The following is a 17,105-nucleotide window of genomic DNA, read 5'->3' on the forward strand; positions in this document are numbered from 1 at the left end:
AATGTTTTCAGTAAATCCAACATAGAGGTTAAACGCAACAATGAAACCAGTCAGGCCTCCGAACCAAGTTTAACTCAGGCTTGACCACATCACAAATGGTTCCTATCTCTCCAGGCGCCATGATGGACATCGGAAGTGAGAATCGGGAGTATTGAACTGAGCAACTGAAATTGTTTTCCAAAGTTGTCTTTGCCAGTTTATTCGTGGCTTCTACTTGTTCGAGTCGAGCTAATTTGTCTGTGAATGTAACTCACCTGGTTGGGGCTCATAGACGGCGGGATTTACAGAAGTTGGAAAGAAACCGACCCGTACCTCCTCCCTCCTGACGAGTTGATCAAATGAATGACTTTGTCTGAATTCATACCACATGATTTATATCACTATGCTATAAACAGCGTTTCCCCTTAAACCGGAGCAGCATTAAAAACGTGCAAAAGACGAGATGCTAACCAGTTTTTTCCATACATGCTAGGCTACGTGACGGTGCGGCATCGTCTCCATGGTTACCAATGATTAGACCTGTACCTTCTCCATAATGCGATATTTGATATCTTTTTAATCCATCATACTTTCTTATAAGATAAGTCAACGTTAGTCTTCTTACCTTGTAAAAAGTATTTGCTGCTAATCCGCGGTTACACCGAGGAATGCCAGTCATTATGATTGATGGCTGATATCCATCGGCGCCGTATCTTTCCTCATTAAAAGTTTTACAATAAAATGTCAAGTTTGGTTTCTACCCTTGTCTGTTTGCGAAGCCGGCCGCGCAGCACCGTATGTCCATTTTTACGGTGAAATCAACTAAATAGAACCAACATTACATTACGAATGTCTGTTTTAAAGGAGTGGTTCATTTTTAGACCTTTGCTGAGGTTGATGGGATCAGAGGATTAGATCGGTTTTATTTACAAGTATTGGCCGATCACCAATAAATCGGTGCATCCCTAACAAAAACATCAGGTGACATGGTCACTAATGATAAAACAGCACAAGTTCAAAGCAGCACAGCACCATGGATAGTGATCGGACCATTTTGAGCCAAAATTATCAAATTTTTTTCATATTGACAAATATTTGAGCACATTTGCATGGTTGAGGTGCAGAAACCTCCCATATTTACAGTGAAATTCTGCAGATTGTGAAGAAACCTCCAAATACAGATGTGATATATCCGAGGCGCTAGCAACAAAGCAGTAGAAAAAATACATGTTTGGTGAATATTAGCATACAGTAGAGTGATTCACACTGTAAGGTAAATAAATATAATCCTGCATAAAAGAGGATTAACAGTCCCTAACTCAGCTGAATCCATTTCAGAAACACACTCTGAGACTTACACTGCAAAAACACAAAATATTACCAAGTATTTCTGGTTCAGTTTCTAGCAAATATCTTAGTACACTTGAAATACGATAAACTTACTTAAAAGTAATTTTTTAACAATATATAGAATCTTGTTTTAAGTAAATAATCCCTTAATATTAATGAAAAAGTTCTAGTTCTTTTGGAAGTTTATTTCACTTATAGCACAACATTTTTCCCATGTTATAAGTTAATTTTAGTATAAGTAAATTTTAGAACTTTATCATTATTAAGAAATTATTTGCTTAAAATAAGCCTCTATTTCTTGCTAAAAAGTTACTTGTAAATTAGTTTATCGTATTTCAAGTGGCAAACATATTTACACTGGAATCTAAACCAGAACTACTTGGTGAGATTCTGTTTTTGCAGTGTATAATTCTCACTTCACTGCCTCTCACTTCCATTTTAGCCTCGTTTGCATGGCAGCGTGTTTGCATGCATGGTGTGTGTGTGTGTGTGTGTGTGCGCGCGTGTGTGTGTGTGTGTGTGTGTGTGTGTGTGTGTGTGTGTGTGTGTGCGTGAGAGAGAACAAAAACACATGGGGAAATTGCTTTGTGATCAAGAGCGCGGGTGAGAAGGACAGAGATAAGAGCAAAGAGAAACACAGAGGGAATGTGAAATGTGTTTTTGTTTTGGGGGAATATTTAAGTGTGTGTGCTGGTGTGTGTAGGGAAGAAAGCGGAGGTTTTGCTCTACTCCGGAGGGAAACGGCTGATGAGTTAATTCATGGATCAAAGGTGGAACCGTAGACTCCCTTTGGTGTTGTTTGGAGTCTGCTGCAGCTTAAAGAAAGCACCGCAGGGAACCATGAAAGCAGATTTGAGTCATCTTTCTGCTTCACTGTATGCCGGGGTCGTGTTATGAAATTCATTTTAGCAAATTTGTTTTGAAGCCTTCTTTTTGTGTGTGTTTGTTTTTGATTACATCAGGACTGGATATTGCAGGGCAGTAAAACGTCGGAGGAAAATAAATTATCTCCTGGCGAATTGTGTTAATTTCCAAACAAATCTATAACATTTTCCTGTATGGAGTTATATAGGAAATCTTTTGTTTGTTTGTTTTTGGCGTGTTCGTTCACATTTACAAATATATGCGACTTGTATGCGATCCCCAGTGTGAACTGCAAACGACCTGAAAGTGTCCCGCATGCGCAGTAGAGGGCGCAATAACGTCACACATAGAACCGCCGCAAAAAATTAGGAGAAGAAGAGCTCAGTGTTGGCGGAAGTAAAGTGGATGCTAATGATGGAGTATAGCTTAGATTTTAACGTTGTTGTCCGACCGGAGCAGCATATTAACAACTTAATCCTCAATACAGACGGTTTTTCTTCCCGCTTGCGTCTTACAGCGCGCAGAATAGTGACGTTTGTCGAGTATGAATGACGTTCAGGTCGTATGAACGAGACCTCGCTGTACAGACTCGGGTCACATTTGAAAAGATCAGATGCGTATCGGACATCCAAGTGGCCTGTGTCGCATTCGAAACAAAATCCGATCTGTGTTGTTCAGACTGTTACGAAAAGATCGATCAGATACAGGTCGCAGGGAAAAAAATCGGAACTGGGTCACTTCAGGCTGCAGAGTCAACTATCCTTAGAACCTGCTCAGTGTTTGCCAACCGTCATAAAAAATAGTAGAAGAAGAAGTGCTCAGTGTTTGCGGAAGTAAACATGGATGCTAACGGTGGAGCTTAGCTTACGATTTTGAAGTTGTCCAACCAGAGCCAGCAACTTAATCCTCATTATATAGTCTGCCATGGTTGTTGTTTTTCTTCCTGCTTGCGTGTATCTGGACGCAGAATAGTGACGTCTGTCGAGTATGAATGACGTTCAGGTCAGCTGACTGCGACCTGGAGGTTCAGACTGGTCACATTTAAAAGGATCAAATACGTATCGGATTTGGTGTTCAGACTGTCATGAAAAGACCAGATACGGGTCGCATTAAGAAAAAAAAAAATAGAAAAAACAACTTCTGTTTAACTTCAGGCTGCGGTGTGAATGTAGCCCAATTCAGTGTTTCATCAGGACGAAGTGAAACACAGAGCTTTGCTGTCTAACTGTAAGCAACAGCCTGAGTTGTGTGTCGGATTCCTCTGCTGGGATCGGCTTAATTTCCTAAGTCTGTGTCCTTCATGCTCTGCTTTCCATTAATCTGTCTGGAACTGAAAGTCTCAGAGTAAATTATTCTGCTGGCGCTTTCCCGACGCATTTTCTGTGAAAATGTGACAAGGTCAGACATAGTAACGTTCATTCACAGCAATGTACATGTGGCTGCGTCTGCAGTCATTTGTACAGATGTCAAAAAGGTTTAAAAGGAATAAATGTTGAAGGCAGCGACACTAAAACGTGCTGACAGGGCCAGCCTTCAATTTGAATACTAAATATTTTCTAAACAGTCAATAAGTTTTATAAGTTAAATATTTTGCCATTGGAACTAGTACTTTTTCATCAATATTAAGGAATTATTGAGTTTAAAAGAGCTCCTATGTATTGTTAAAAAGTTTCTTGTAAGTTAGTTTTGTCTTATTTAGTTCAAATATTTGCACTAGAAACTAGACCAAAACTACTTGGTAAGGTTTTGTGTTTTTTGCAGTGTAGCGATGAATAATTACTATAAGGTGATACTTTCTCAGCCTTTCGCTGTCATATGATCAAAATCAACAAACATCTGTATTTCCTGAAGGTTCTCTTGTTATTCCCGTTTTGAAGAGTGACTGTAAGGTGTTTGTTATCGGCCCTATAAGGAAAGCTATAAAAACTGAAATGTTTAAATACAGTCATCTGGATTATTTACCACAGATCAATAATGTTTGAAAGGTTTAATCGCCAGTTTGTTGGTCTTTAATCTGTTGCAGAGTGAATTTATTTTCCAGCTGGGATTAGCGAGGTGTGAGAGTTTTCTGAATCTTTTTTTTTTTGGGGGGGGGGGGGGGGGGGCTACAGAGCAGCTGAAAGGACCGCTGGAGGATTACGTGAACAAGCGCTACCCTGGACTGGTCAAGATCGTCAGAAACCAGAAGAGAGAAGGACTGATCCGGGCCAGAATCGAGGGCTGGAAGGTGGCGACAGCGGAAGTCACCGGGTTTTTTGATGCCCATGTGGAGTTTACTCCGTCATGGTGCGTACCGTCCTTCATCTTTTCTGTAATGATATTTTAAATTTCTTCAATAGACAAACAAATTTTAGCCTGTGCAGAGATTCAGGGAAGGATACTTGGGGCAAAAACAAAATGTAAGTGCCCATTAAAACATCGTAGAAATCTGATTCGCTTTAGGAAGTGTTTCTTTAGCAACACAACACGGTTTGGCTGAGAAAACAGTAGAAATGACAAAATCAATAAAAGAAGTTAAGGTTAATGATATTGTTGTTTTGAGACCATTTTCAATAAATAACCTTTAAATTCTAACGAACCTTTAACACTGGAACTGAAAGACATTTTAAAAATTCAAAATAAATAAAACAATAGAAACAACAATTAAAAAGAATTATTAAGTCTCTGCAAACAAAACTGCCCTTCAAGAAATGATTTAGTTGAGACCAAAACATCAGACTGAAGACTTTTATCATCCAGTTTTGGTAGAAAGAGAGAAACTATAAATCATGCAAATGGAAATTATTGAGCTTGTTTAAATTTATTGCGACTGACTTAAGGACATGCTTACTTGTGTTTAAGTAAAGTTATATCTAAGTAACTTTACTTTCACATTATTTTGTTTTCTTTCCATGTTTGGTGCAGATAATCATCTCGTCTGTTTTTCTCTATTTCTGGCTTGTTTTGATATTTTTACATAAACATTTAGGAGGAAATGAAATGATAATATGAATTATTATTGATAAACAAAAGCTTCACACCTTCAGGTGTATATTTCCATCTGCCCACCGTTTGTCGCATTAGGGTTATTGCTGGGCTAAGCCCCCTATTGTTGGTCACTGATTAAAGCTTCCAGTATCAATACATTTGCAGCCATATTGTCAGGAAGAAATGTAGCCTCCAGCTGTATCAGAGGATTTAATTCAGCCGGTCTTATCAGATTCTCATGCAGTCTAAGACAGGATAAATTTAATTAGCACTCGGAGGATTGGCGTTCTGAAGCAGAAGCTGAGATAATTAGAGCGGATTCATTAAGACAAAGCATAATACTCCCTGATTGAAATTTGTGAGAAGTTCAGAAACTTTGTGCTGCTGTTGGGTTTGTGTGTGTTTTTTATTTTATTTTTTAAGTAACATGTTTGCGTTGTGGTCAGGGCCGAGCCGGTGCTGGCCAGAATAAAAGAGAACCATAAGAGGATCATCCTGCCATCCATCGACAACATCAAGCACGACACCTTCGAGGTGGAGCGCTACGAGAACTCGGGCCACGGCTACAACTGGGAGCTGTGGTGCATGTACATCAACCCGCCCAAGCAGTGGTGGGACGAGGGAGACATGTCCGCACCCATCAGGCAAGAAACACTCACCCTAAATACTGTAAAAAGCTTTGAAATACACGTCCACACTGTGGCGGTTCTTGGGCGTTTGAATCAATGTAAAGTAATTATAGACTCAAAATAAGCTCCTATTTCTTGCTAAAAAGTTACTTGAAAGATAGTTTCGTCTTACTTCAAGTGAACTGAGATATTTTCACTAGAAACTAATCCAAAAATACTTGGTAAGATTTTGTGTTTTTGCTGTGATGTTTTTTTTTCATGCACTTTCTGCAAAAATCTGCAGCTTTAATATTGATGAAAAAGTTCTAGTCCCTCTGGAATATTATTTAACTTATAACAAGACATTTTCCCCTAGTTATAAGTGAACTAATCTGCCAGTGGAACTAGAACTTGGTTGCTAGGCAACAGGCTGGGCCTGGCAGGGGGTTGCTAGGTAACGGTGCAGTGGAACATTCTACCAGTGGAACTAGAACTTTTTCATTAATATTAAGGAATTATTGACTTAAAACGAGCTGCTGTATCTTGCTGAAAAGTCACCTGTAAGTTAATTTTGTGTGTACTAAAATGTTTACACTAGACCAAAAATACTTGGTAAGATTTTGTGTTTTTACAGTGATAATTGCAAAAGCTTGTTAATTCAACAGGTTTTCCTTACAGTTTCTAAATAGTCTTTATCGCTGGTATTCTTGCTGCAGGACTCCTGCCATGATTGGCTGCTCCTTCGTGGCCAACCGGGACTACTTTGGGGAACTCGGCCTGCTGGACTCGGGCATGGACGTCTACGGAGGGGAGAACATCGAGCTGGGCATCAGGGTTTGTGTGTCACCCACTTTCCTTTTGTTCTTGAGTACTCTTTACGCCCGCAGGTCTAAATGGAGCAGTGGCCACTGTAGCGTGGCATCACTGATAAATGAGGCCCCATTAAGTCTCCAGGAGGAGCGGTCCTGTGTGTGCCGCTGACAGCAGGCCCATAAAGATAAATAGGTCACATGAAGCAGGAAGCTTTGGGAATTTGCTTCTGCACACTTTCATTTAAAAGTCTGTCGTATTTTAAACTGTATTTTATTCAATTCTGCAGCAGAAAAGCAAATACTACATCCCCAGCTCTCATTTAGCGAACTCTAAGCATCAGAGGATAAAGTAAAAATCCAAACTGTCTTCATTAATAAATTTTTTATAATTATTTTCACCAGCCCATGTTTAGATGCTTGTGGAACGTTTTGCCTGCAGGTTTGGCTCTGCGGCGGCAGCATGGAGGTGCTGCCTTGCTCCAGAGTGGCTCACATTGCTCGAATGAAGAAACCTTACCACAGCAACATCGCCTTCCACACCCGGCGCAACGCTCTGCGTGTGGCAGAGGTCTGGATGGACGAATACAAATCCAATGTGTACCTGGCCTGGAACATCCCCATGGAGGTGAGGAACTACGATGCTTAGCTTGGTTACACCTTCAGTTGGACCGATCTCCTTGAAGACAGAAACTATCTCAGGGCGTTTCCACCTGACAGTCCGGTAAACTCGGTTTGATCGGGGATCAAAATGGCAACATTTGTTGCTTTTCAGCTGCTGCTTCTCTTTCACACTGAACTGCATCAAACCAATCAAACCCTTTGAGAAACTGTTCCCCTCCTCACCTGTGGGGGCGCTGCAACAAGCCCCACAGGAAAGAGACAACATGAAAATCTCTGAAGACACTGGATACATTTCCATTAAGCTTAAAATTCCACGATTTGACATTTTGAAAGTAAATTTGTGTAATGGAAACAGCAATTTTGAAAATAATTCTTGATTTTTGATATAAAGTTTTGGCAGTAGGAAGAAGTGTTTTTTTGTATGGAAATTAAAGCATTCTGGAAACACTTTTTATTGCACCACAGCTACATTTTTTGCTACTGTACCTGTTTATACACTTCAAGTGATTAACAGCCGGATGTTATCACTGTGGGAAAAGAAGAAGACGACAGGAAGTGGTAGGAGGATGATGGCGCTCGTTTTTTAATGACTTATTGTATTAACAAACTTATTCACGTGATTTTAATTGCCTTTCTTGTTTAGTGGAAGTTTTGCATACACTTGCAATGGAAACGCAGCTACTGAGTGCAGCTTCCTTCTTCATTAAGTGTAAACAGAAATGGAGTGGCATGAAATTTTAGAATAATAAGAAAGAAAAGTGTTTGAAATGTGTTGAAATGTTCCTAAATAACGAGAGTTTAGCTTCAGGATAATATACGTTCTATTGTTTGACTGTCAGGATAAAGACTTGCTGCAAAACGTTTGGTAAGAGCTCTACCTGAACAGCATCAATCTCACAGACTCCCAGTGAACTACAGCAACAAAAAAAGTATTTATAAAATATTGTGTCTATTTTCCATTTAAGTTTAGCTTCAACTTTACAGATCGTCAATGTTTTTGTTCTGTTTTTTCCCCTTGGTTTTTTACTCTAATCATTTGCATCAATTAGTACATGCAAACAAACAAATGTTTATTTAACACAAAATACTATTATTTTATTTACTCATACCAAATCCTCCGAATAATTAGCGTTAATAACACAACATAATGTAGCTGCTTATACGCTTCATTTTTCTCTAATCCTCAAAGAAACTTATATATTGTACTTACAACCAGGGAAAAATGTGTTTTTGAAAATTAATTAGGTGTAAGACACTGCAGACGTCTTACTCCCCTGTCGGTGTTAATTTAGTGCAGCGATCACAGCAGCATCAAACTAATTAGCATTTAGCTAATTAGCTTACATACACTGACTTCTAAAGCAATTTTTATACAACTTCAGCAAATGTTCAGGCTGTCCCTGATAGTAATACACAAATGCTTTGTATTTTCTTTACATTAATTCACTAATGTGCTCCAACAATGCAGCTAACCTACAAACAAACTGCTATCTCAGATCCTACGTCTAATTTTATTGTATACATTTAAAGGCAATGTAAAAAAAAAACTAAAAGTGAATCACATTTAAATGACTGATGTTACAGAATACAGCAGAAAAATAACTTTTCAGACAGAAAAAATTAACAAAGCTGTACAGCATAAACCTGTTGTTAATTTCTAGCTAATTTTTAGAATCTCTTCTGATTAATAACTTTAACTTTTGGTTTGATTTTGACAGATAAACTATCATCGAAAATGTCTGAAAATAATCAATGTGAAATTCTCAATATACAGTAAAGTAAGACACATTCAGAAGTTTGTAAACAATTAATAAGTAGAGTTACTACTAGCTAGCATGTACTAGCTAGCTAGTACATGCTACTTTCTGGTAAAAAAGTTCAGAAACACAAGCAAAAAGGACTCAAGATAATGGCTGTAATGTGTTACAGATTGCTACTTTAAATGTTATAAAATAGATTGTTAGTTTATTGTTTTTTATTAATTTATCCTTACAAATATGGCTAAATTCATGGTAACATTGACATTTTTGAGGGATTTCTAATTTTTAAAGAAAATCTTTGCAGTAGCAAAATTCCTTTATTAAAATGTCCAAATAAAGAAAAGGCAAATTTATCCATGTTGATGGTAAAATCTGTTTAAAATATCCATAATTCTAATGTTTTTTGCTCCTTTTTGCACTGCAAAGCAAGACATACAACTCAGGTTCCAGCCAAAACGTTTTTGGGGCCCGAGGCAGATTTTTACTTCGGGGTTCCTCATACCAACATGTCAACAGATGCTTTATCATTCCTCAGCTACTCTATTCTACCTGCTGTCATTAGCATCTTTTATAACTATCTTACGACATAGCAGTGTTGTTATGATGTTAACCTTACAGGAGTAAAAAACTAAAAAAAAAAAGGATTTTAAAATCCAGAGAAATATTTAAGTACCATATTAAGTACTTGAAAGTAAAACCAGCTGATGAACACTACATTTACAATAAGCAAGATAACAAGTTTGATATCTTATATCAAACTACAGCAGCCATCAAAAGGAAGACATCAACTATTATTTATGCAACGACGATAAAAACAATGTGTAAATTGATTTTCCATTTGTAGGAGCATATTACTCTGTTATTTTGAATGTATATATTATGCTAGCTTGGTGCTTTTGGAAGCCTTAAGCTGCCGCTAAACTCGCATATGCCCTGACACAACTAATACCATTAACTTTCCCAGCGTTTGACAAAATAAATTCAGACTGTGATTCCTTCACCTGGAATTGGGGAGTTGCATCAGTATTTCACACTTACAGACCAGGATTGTACCAGTGGTTTGTGTTTTGCAGAACCACGGCATCGACTTCGGCGATGTTTCTCAGAGAGTCGCACTGAGGAAGAATCTGCAGTGTAAGAGCTTCCAGTGGTACCTGGACAACGTTTACCCAGAAATGAGGAGGTACAACAACACGGTGTTCTATGGAGAGGTGAGTTGGTGGTACATAGTTACATTTATCTGAGTAACTGTTTTGAAAATGTTTTTTTTAGGAGTATTTTTACTAAACTGTACTTTGAGCAATTTTATTATGAAGTATTTCTACTCTTACTTGAGTAAAATTTCTGGATTTTCTACCTATTGAATGAAAAACAAACATGTTTTGATGCAGACACACACCTGCAGTTTTTGTTAAAGTTTTTTATTGAAAGTAAGTTTTTTATTGATTTGGAAAATTTTGCCTGATTTTGGTTTTTTTTGTTATGAATTATTGTCATTTTGGTTTTTAAAATACCAAAATGTCCACTTAACTTTAGATTTTGGCCCATCTGATGATGCAGTTTTTGAGTATTAAATGATTGATAATTTGATCAGTTGCTCAGTTCTTGAGTAGATTTTTTACCAAATACCTTTTTACTCTTCCTTGAGTAATTTCTTGGATGGATATTTTTTACTTTTACTTGAGTAAAATTATGTTGAAGTATTGCTACTCTGACCTGAGTTAAATTTTTGGGTCATCAGTCAAACTGACATGGAGGTCAAAGCTTCTACATCTCAGAAATAAAACAGAACCTCTAATTTGAAGAGTAGAAATGTGCAATTAAAGCTTAATGATGAAACTGAAAAATCTGATTTCTTTTTCTCAGAAAGCTGTGCTGATTGGCTGACAGTTTACGTGTTATTGTTTTTCCCTCAGATCCGTAACTCCAAAGTGAGCCACCTGTGTATGGATCAGGGTATGAAGGAAAACCACACAGCCACCCTTCACCCCTGCCATGGCTGGGGTCCTCAGGTAAAATACTGTGTGCTTTAAAAAAAATACAAATAAATACATGTTTTGTGTCTCTTTAAGCTGCACGTATTATTTAAAATTCACATTTTTGTACTTCCATTTTGAGTTTCTACTGCTTCTAAAAACAACCTAAGTGCTTAAAAAAAACCTAGGTGTTCATTTAACAATAAGCTTTTGTTTTTTGGTATCAGAAAATGAGCCATTTCAGAAACCTTCAGAATGTAACGTCACAAATCAGCAGGCACTGCCCGATACCTAGCAACCCCAGTGGAACTCTGGCCTTTCCCCCTAGTTACCTAGCAACCCCAGTGGAACTCTGGCCTTTCCCCCTAGTTACCTAGCAACCCCAGTGGAACTCTGGCCTTTCCCCCTAGTTATCTAGCAACTCCAGTGGAACTCTGGCCCTCGTTACCTAGCAACCTAAGCTGAGTTCCAGCCCATTTGGTCAGCTGGTTTTACCGCAGTTTGTGTTGTGCAGGGTGGTTTATGTTGTGGTTTAGTTATCACACAATATGGAATCTCTAGTCCCTCAAGGTAAAATCAATATAAATATGTTACAGTGCAATATAGGCAGCTTCTTCTAAAACAAGAGAATAAGAATAATAATAAATAAAAAGCATTTTTAATATAAAAGGAGCATGTCAAGTTACAAAGTTAAAAATAATTTAAAAATCAAGTTTTATGTGTGTTTCATGCAGCTCTGGAAAAAATGAAGAGCCCAGTGAACTGAAGCCCTTTGGAAACCTGCTGGTTCTTCCACCAAACACTGATTCCTGAGTTAAAACATTTGTACTGTCGTTCTAAATGAATATAAACTTGTTTTCTTGGCATTATCTGAGGTCTGAAGGCACTGCATCCTTCTCATTTTGACCATTTCTCATTTTCTGCAAATAAATACAAAATGTTTGCTTGGAATTTCAAAGACATGTTGTCAGTAGTTCATGGAATAAAAGAACAAAGTTCATCTTACTGAAACATGTACCATAAAAAAGTAAAATCAGAGAAAATGATCATTTTAAGTGGTCTGTTCATTTTTTCCAGAGCTGTGCATGCATAAAACCGAATAAGATTAAGAATGTCTGCTAGAAAAGACACGTGTTTGGTTTTGCAGGAGGCTCCACATCTGCTTTTCAAAGACGTACGGTTGTTTAATTGTGCATCTGTTTGCAGTCATTTTCACGAGTGTAAATGTTGACTTGGGGTTCGTGGCCTGCAGCAGCTTATTTGGACTTAAAATGACAAAACATCCTAAAACGCCTCAAGACAATCCAAACTGATTAGACTAAAACCTAAATATAGAAGAGTCTTTGTACAAAAAAAATGTAAAGAACATGTTTTGTTTAGGCCAATCCTAACCTTTTAAAGGTTTAAGAAATCTACTAAAAACCTCCTGTGTTTGTCAAACAAGCTCAACTGAAAGTCTCTCTGGATTGAGTTTTGCTGTCAGAGGGAAAATGTTTGTCTTTCACTTTTTTTGTGCGGAGTCAGCAGGTGTCAGCTCATGAGCTGCTTCAGTCTGCAGGCTTCCAGTTTTAGCCACAAACAGGTGCTCAGGGCGGCAATGAAATGTGCAAGATCAACAGATTTAAAGGACCGTTTCAGTTTGGTCAAGCCTCATTTCGTTTTGCAATTTATTTATTCAGGCAGGGTTGTTGTTTTTTTTTTGTTTTTTTTGCCTAATGCAGTAAAAAAGTTTATTTTTACCAGAAAATTTGGATTTGGTCCTGAATGCATGAAGGAATCTCTTTCATGAAGGAATAGTGTATTCATTGAAATAAAAACAGGCGGTGCTTTAATCTAACAAACGTTTCATTCATCCATTGGGATTATTTTTATTCCAAAATCATCATATTGTATAACTGAGACATCTGAAGTTGACTATATTCATAAAACAGTTTTTTTACCTATGTGTGTGAAAAGCATGAAAGTAAATTTATTTTTTGTTGTAGTGGCATAATCTCTCGCAACACGTCTTAATCCTGTTGGATTATAAAGTAAAAGGGCCAAAAGTGTCACTAAAATCATTTTAAGAAAACTGAATTTTAAAACTTTTTGCAATGAGTTTAGGAGAAAACTTTGGTTACTTTATTTCAGATGGAGAAATTCAAAGTTATTGAGGCGAAAACACAATCTGAGCACATAAAAGCAGTTTTCCTTTCTCTTTTTGATGCTTTGATGTTACGTTGTTTGATTTTACGTTCTGATGTTTTATACAGAAACATCAGAACTTTAATTGTTAATTGTTTGAGTTTCTGTGGATTGGGACAGAGCAGACTAAAGCTGATAACACTAATTAACAGGAAACACAACACAAGCCAGTGGAAAACAAAGATTTGTTTAGTTTCTCATCATCTTCCGGAACAACAGCACCTCATTTTGCTTAAAGCAACTAAAATTAGCCTGGATGATGAGAGGAAGTTCCTGTCAGAAGCAGTCATGGCCCAAAACTTCTCATATTTTGAAATTGCAGAGGTTTCAACATCAGGACTTCAGTTCTAATAAAGTTTTCCTTCATTTTTGCCTCTTTATAAGAGTTTTTTCTTGTCTTCGCTCAGTTGGGACGCTACACCAAAGAGGGTCAGCTGTTCCTGGGTCCGCTGGGCAGCACCGGAGATGACACTCGCTGCGTGGTGGACGACCAGATCAGCAGCTTTCCCCAACTCCTGAACTGTGACAAGGTGCCCAACGCCAAGCAGAAGACGTGGAGCTTCTCCCAGGTGAGCAGGGAGGAAAAGGGAAGAGTCTGAACTGAAAATAAAAACGTAAAGTTGTGTACGTCTTCCCCAATATTTGTTATTTCAGGTGGTTCTGGTTCTCCCACACTGCAAAAACACAAAATCTTACCAAGTATTTTTGATCTAGTTACCAGTGCAAATGTTTCAGTTTTGTCTGATTTCAAATGCACTAACTTACAAGTAACTTTTCAGCAAGAAATATGAGTTTAATTAAATAATTCCTTAATATCGATGAAAAAGTTCTTATTCCATTGCCAGATTACGTAAATTATGAGAAAAATGTCTTGCTATAAGTAAATAATCTGCTAATGGAACTAATATTTTTTTTCATCAATATTAAGGAATTATTGACTTACAACAAACTCATATTTTTTGCTGAGAACTTAGTTTTAAGTTAGTTTAGTCTTGTTTTAGGTATACTAAGATATTAACACTTGAAAATACACAAAATTTCTCAAGATTTTGTGTTTTTGCAGTGCATCCCAGTTCTCTTATTATTTACTTTACTTCCTTCCTAAAAGGTCAGAGGTCATTCTGTTTTTACATCAAATGTTTTTGACTTGAATCTGGGCATTGTGGCCAATAACGTAACAAAGTTTTAGGAAACTATTTAATTCTTCCATCCATTCTGATGTTAAAGTAAAGTTTATTATTCTGCAGTTTTATTTTTTCTCCTGCAGAAAATCTAAATTTAGCTGATTTTAGCTAAATTTTTCTTTTTTTTTCTCCGACTCGGATACCGGTTGGAGATCAGGAAGAACTCCCTGCTGTTGTTCCCTCTTTGAGTATATTAATTTAAAATATCCTAATTATGCATCATAGACTTATTAACATTGGATGTACCTCTTTGAAGTAATAATAATAATATCCCCAGTAACTGATCGAGTTAATAATTAGGCAAAGGGATCAGAGCGTTTTCTACAGATTTGCTGATTATATTCCCATCGCATCAATATTTCATAATCTGAAAGCTAATTTCAAACTCTTTTTGATAACATATGATAAATGTGATTATTGCAGGGTTTTTGTTGCTGCACAGAAAAAGCTACATGATTTCATCTACTTGGATTTTTTTAATAACTTGGATTCTCTATTCAGCTTTTTGATTGGTTCCCTTTAACATCAACCAAGATGCATCCTGACTCCTCTGTCCTGCTCCTGCAGAACGACTCCATCATAAACCGGGCCACGGGTCGGTGCCTGGAGGTGGTGCCGGCCAACGTTTACTTTGGCCACCTGCTGGTCCTGCAGCCCTGCTCGGGTCAGAAGTGGACCATCAAAAACACCATGAAGCAATAGCCGACAGCACAGCCCGTTTCCTGTGCCAATCACAGGCTGAGCTGTGATTGGCTCAGCCTGGTCACAATGAGCCAATAAGACGCTGATGCAAACCTTCAACAAAAATGTTTTATCAAGACTTTGGGTGCCATGAAGATTAACGTGAATTATTTTTTTATAAAATGAACATCCAGAATGACAAACTAAGCATGAGGACTGATTCTGTCTGATTTATTTTGACTTAATGTGTTGTTATAAATCCTGTGTGTGTGCATGTGTGTGTGCGCGTTTGTTTGTCATTCCTTGTGGGGACCATTTTCCTGACACTACATTGTGGGGACCACTGCTCCTGTGGGGACCGGAGCCTGGTCCCCACAAGGGGAAACGCTGTTTTGGGGTCAGGGGTCAGATTTAGGTCTAAGGTGTTAATTGAGTTTTGGTAAGGTATATAATGGTAAGGGTTAGGGTAAGAGTAAGATTTAGGCTGTAGAAATGAATGGAAGTCCATGGAAAGTCCCCACAAAGATAGCCACGCAAACATGTGTGTGTGCGTGTGTGTGTGTGTGTGTGTGTGTTACTGCTGTACAGTGCTTCGACGTTCATGACTTGAGATTCAATCAACCAAAAATGTTTGACAGGAAGAGCAGAAGCACTGGAACCGCCCTTCAGTTTGGTCCATTTCTTCGTATTTCATGCGTTTCTGTTTCATTTTAAACTGGTTTGGATGAGCAGCTCTGCAGATTCTCTGAGGTTTTCCTCACATTTCTGGCCACATTTTCCCTCATTTCACTGCAGTTAACAATTTTTAGAGTTTTCTTTAGATGACAGAAAATAAAACAACAAAAATTGCTCAATTTATTGGGTAAAAGTAAAATTTTAACAGCAAACAAACAAAAACAAAGGCTGCACTCTGCCATATGCTGCCTTCATAATCTGAAATATCAAAATGAAAAACTGGAAGATAAGCTGGAGAATTATTGATTTAAAACTTTTGCACATCTCCTTATTTAAATAGTTTTACTATCTAAATCTCTGCAATACTCCATTCCTTGTCATGTCCTGTAAGGTGTTTTTAAAAAAGTGACGCTCTGTTCAGAATGTAGTTACAGAAATCCATTAGTTGTTGTTCCAGATTTTTGTGTAAAAAAGACGAGATCCCATCTGTGATGAAATAAATTGATTTACGCTCGTAAATAAACATAAAGATATTTTTTACTTTTCGCCTTTTAAAAGTCTAAACCCTGTAAATATTTATAATTTGAAGAATAAGGCACTGTAAGTGTTTAAAAAGCTGTCAAAAAATAAATAAAATAATTTTAAAAAATGCCAAGAGGGCTAAAGAGAGAAGTGAGCTTTCAGTCATTTTACCTGGAGGCATCCAGTAGCATCACACAGGCTAGCATGAAAACTTGAAGCTCATTGGAGGAAAGTTGAGTTTATCTGAGTGCCAAAACTAACAAAGCACTTTCTCCAGACTGCAGCAGAGAGAAACGTATCGACGACTTTCCAGGCTGAAATTGTTCCGACTCTAAGAAGCGAGATGTCAAATAATTCAGTGTTATTGGTTTGATTTCTCAGATTGTCTTCCAATAAACAAAATGGTTTCCTGGGTTTTGCGTGGCTGGTTCTTTAGGAAGCATTACATGGATACCGTTTGTGTGTTAGAGCCGCTGCAGACAGAAGAAAGGAGCACAGTTCTGCTAAAAACTGACATTTTGAGATTAATCTTTAACATCTTTCATTTTTAATATTTGAAAATTACACTTTTTTTATAGAAACTTCCTGATATTAATCTAAAAATTAGATTTTTTTCTGGAAAATGTTTGAGGCATCTAGTTTTCAGTTTCTTTTAGGCTCGATTGGATACATTTATTTTCAGTAATAAAAACAGGATTTGGGTCACTTTCTCTCAAAACATTTGCCATATTTAGCCGAGTTTAAGAAAGAATAAAAGCTGATTTTTGTGCAGCTTTTCAGTAAAAGTCTCTGGATAAACTTGGTTATAAAAACACGAATACTTTCTGCTGCATTTTACATTTCCATGTGTAAGAAAATTTTGTCGTTGACCGTTTTTAGCTTGATTACAAATTAAAAGTTTTCATCTCCATCTAAAGGCCAA

General features: G+C 37.4%; 1 protein-coding gene across 1 annotated transcript in view; it reads left to right on the forward strand.

The window, feature by feature from the left end:
• The window catches only part of galnt17 (polypeptide N-acetylgalactosaminyltransferase 17), a 28,323-nt gene extending 11,726 nt beyond the window's left edge, over window positions 1–16,597 (forward strand). The window contains exons 5-12 of the mRNA XM_014993818.2: window positions 4,305–4,479; window positions 5,607–5,804; window positions 6,485–6,602; window positions 7,020–7,205; window positions 10,035–10,172; window positions 10,878–10,973; window positions 13,529–13,690; window positions 14,873–16,597. Coding sequence (XP_014849304.1) covers window positions 4,305–4,479; window positions 5,607–5,804; window positions 6,485–6,602; window positions 7,020–7,205; window positions 10,035–10,172; window positions 10,878–10,973; window positions 13,529–13,690; window positions 14,873–15,007 — 1,208 coding nt within the window. The 3' untranslated portion in view covers window positions 15,008–16,597. The remainder of the gene's footprint in view (window positions 1–4,304; window positions 4,480–5,606; window positions 5,805–6,484; window positions 6,603–7,019; window positions 7,206–10,034; window positions 10,173–10,877; window positions 10,974–13,528; window positions 13,691–14,872) is intronic.
• The last annotated feature ends 508 nt before the right edge of the window (window positions 16,598–17,105 follow it).

Source organism: Poecilia mexicana, unplaced genomic scaffold (assembly GCF_051168715.1).
Source record: "Poecilia mexicana isolate PSO_F unplaced genomic scaffold, ASM5116871v1 scaffold_13, whole genome shotgun sequence".
Taxonomy (NCBI): Eukaryota; Metazoa; Chordata; class Actinopteri; order Cyprinodontiformes; family Poeciliidae; genus Poecilia; species Poecilia mexicana.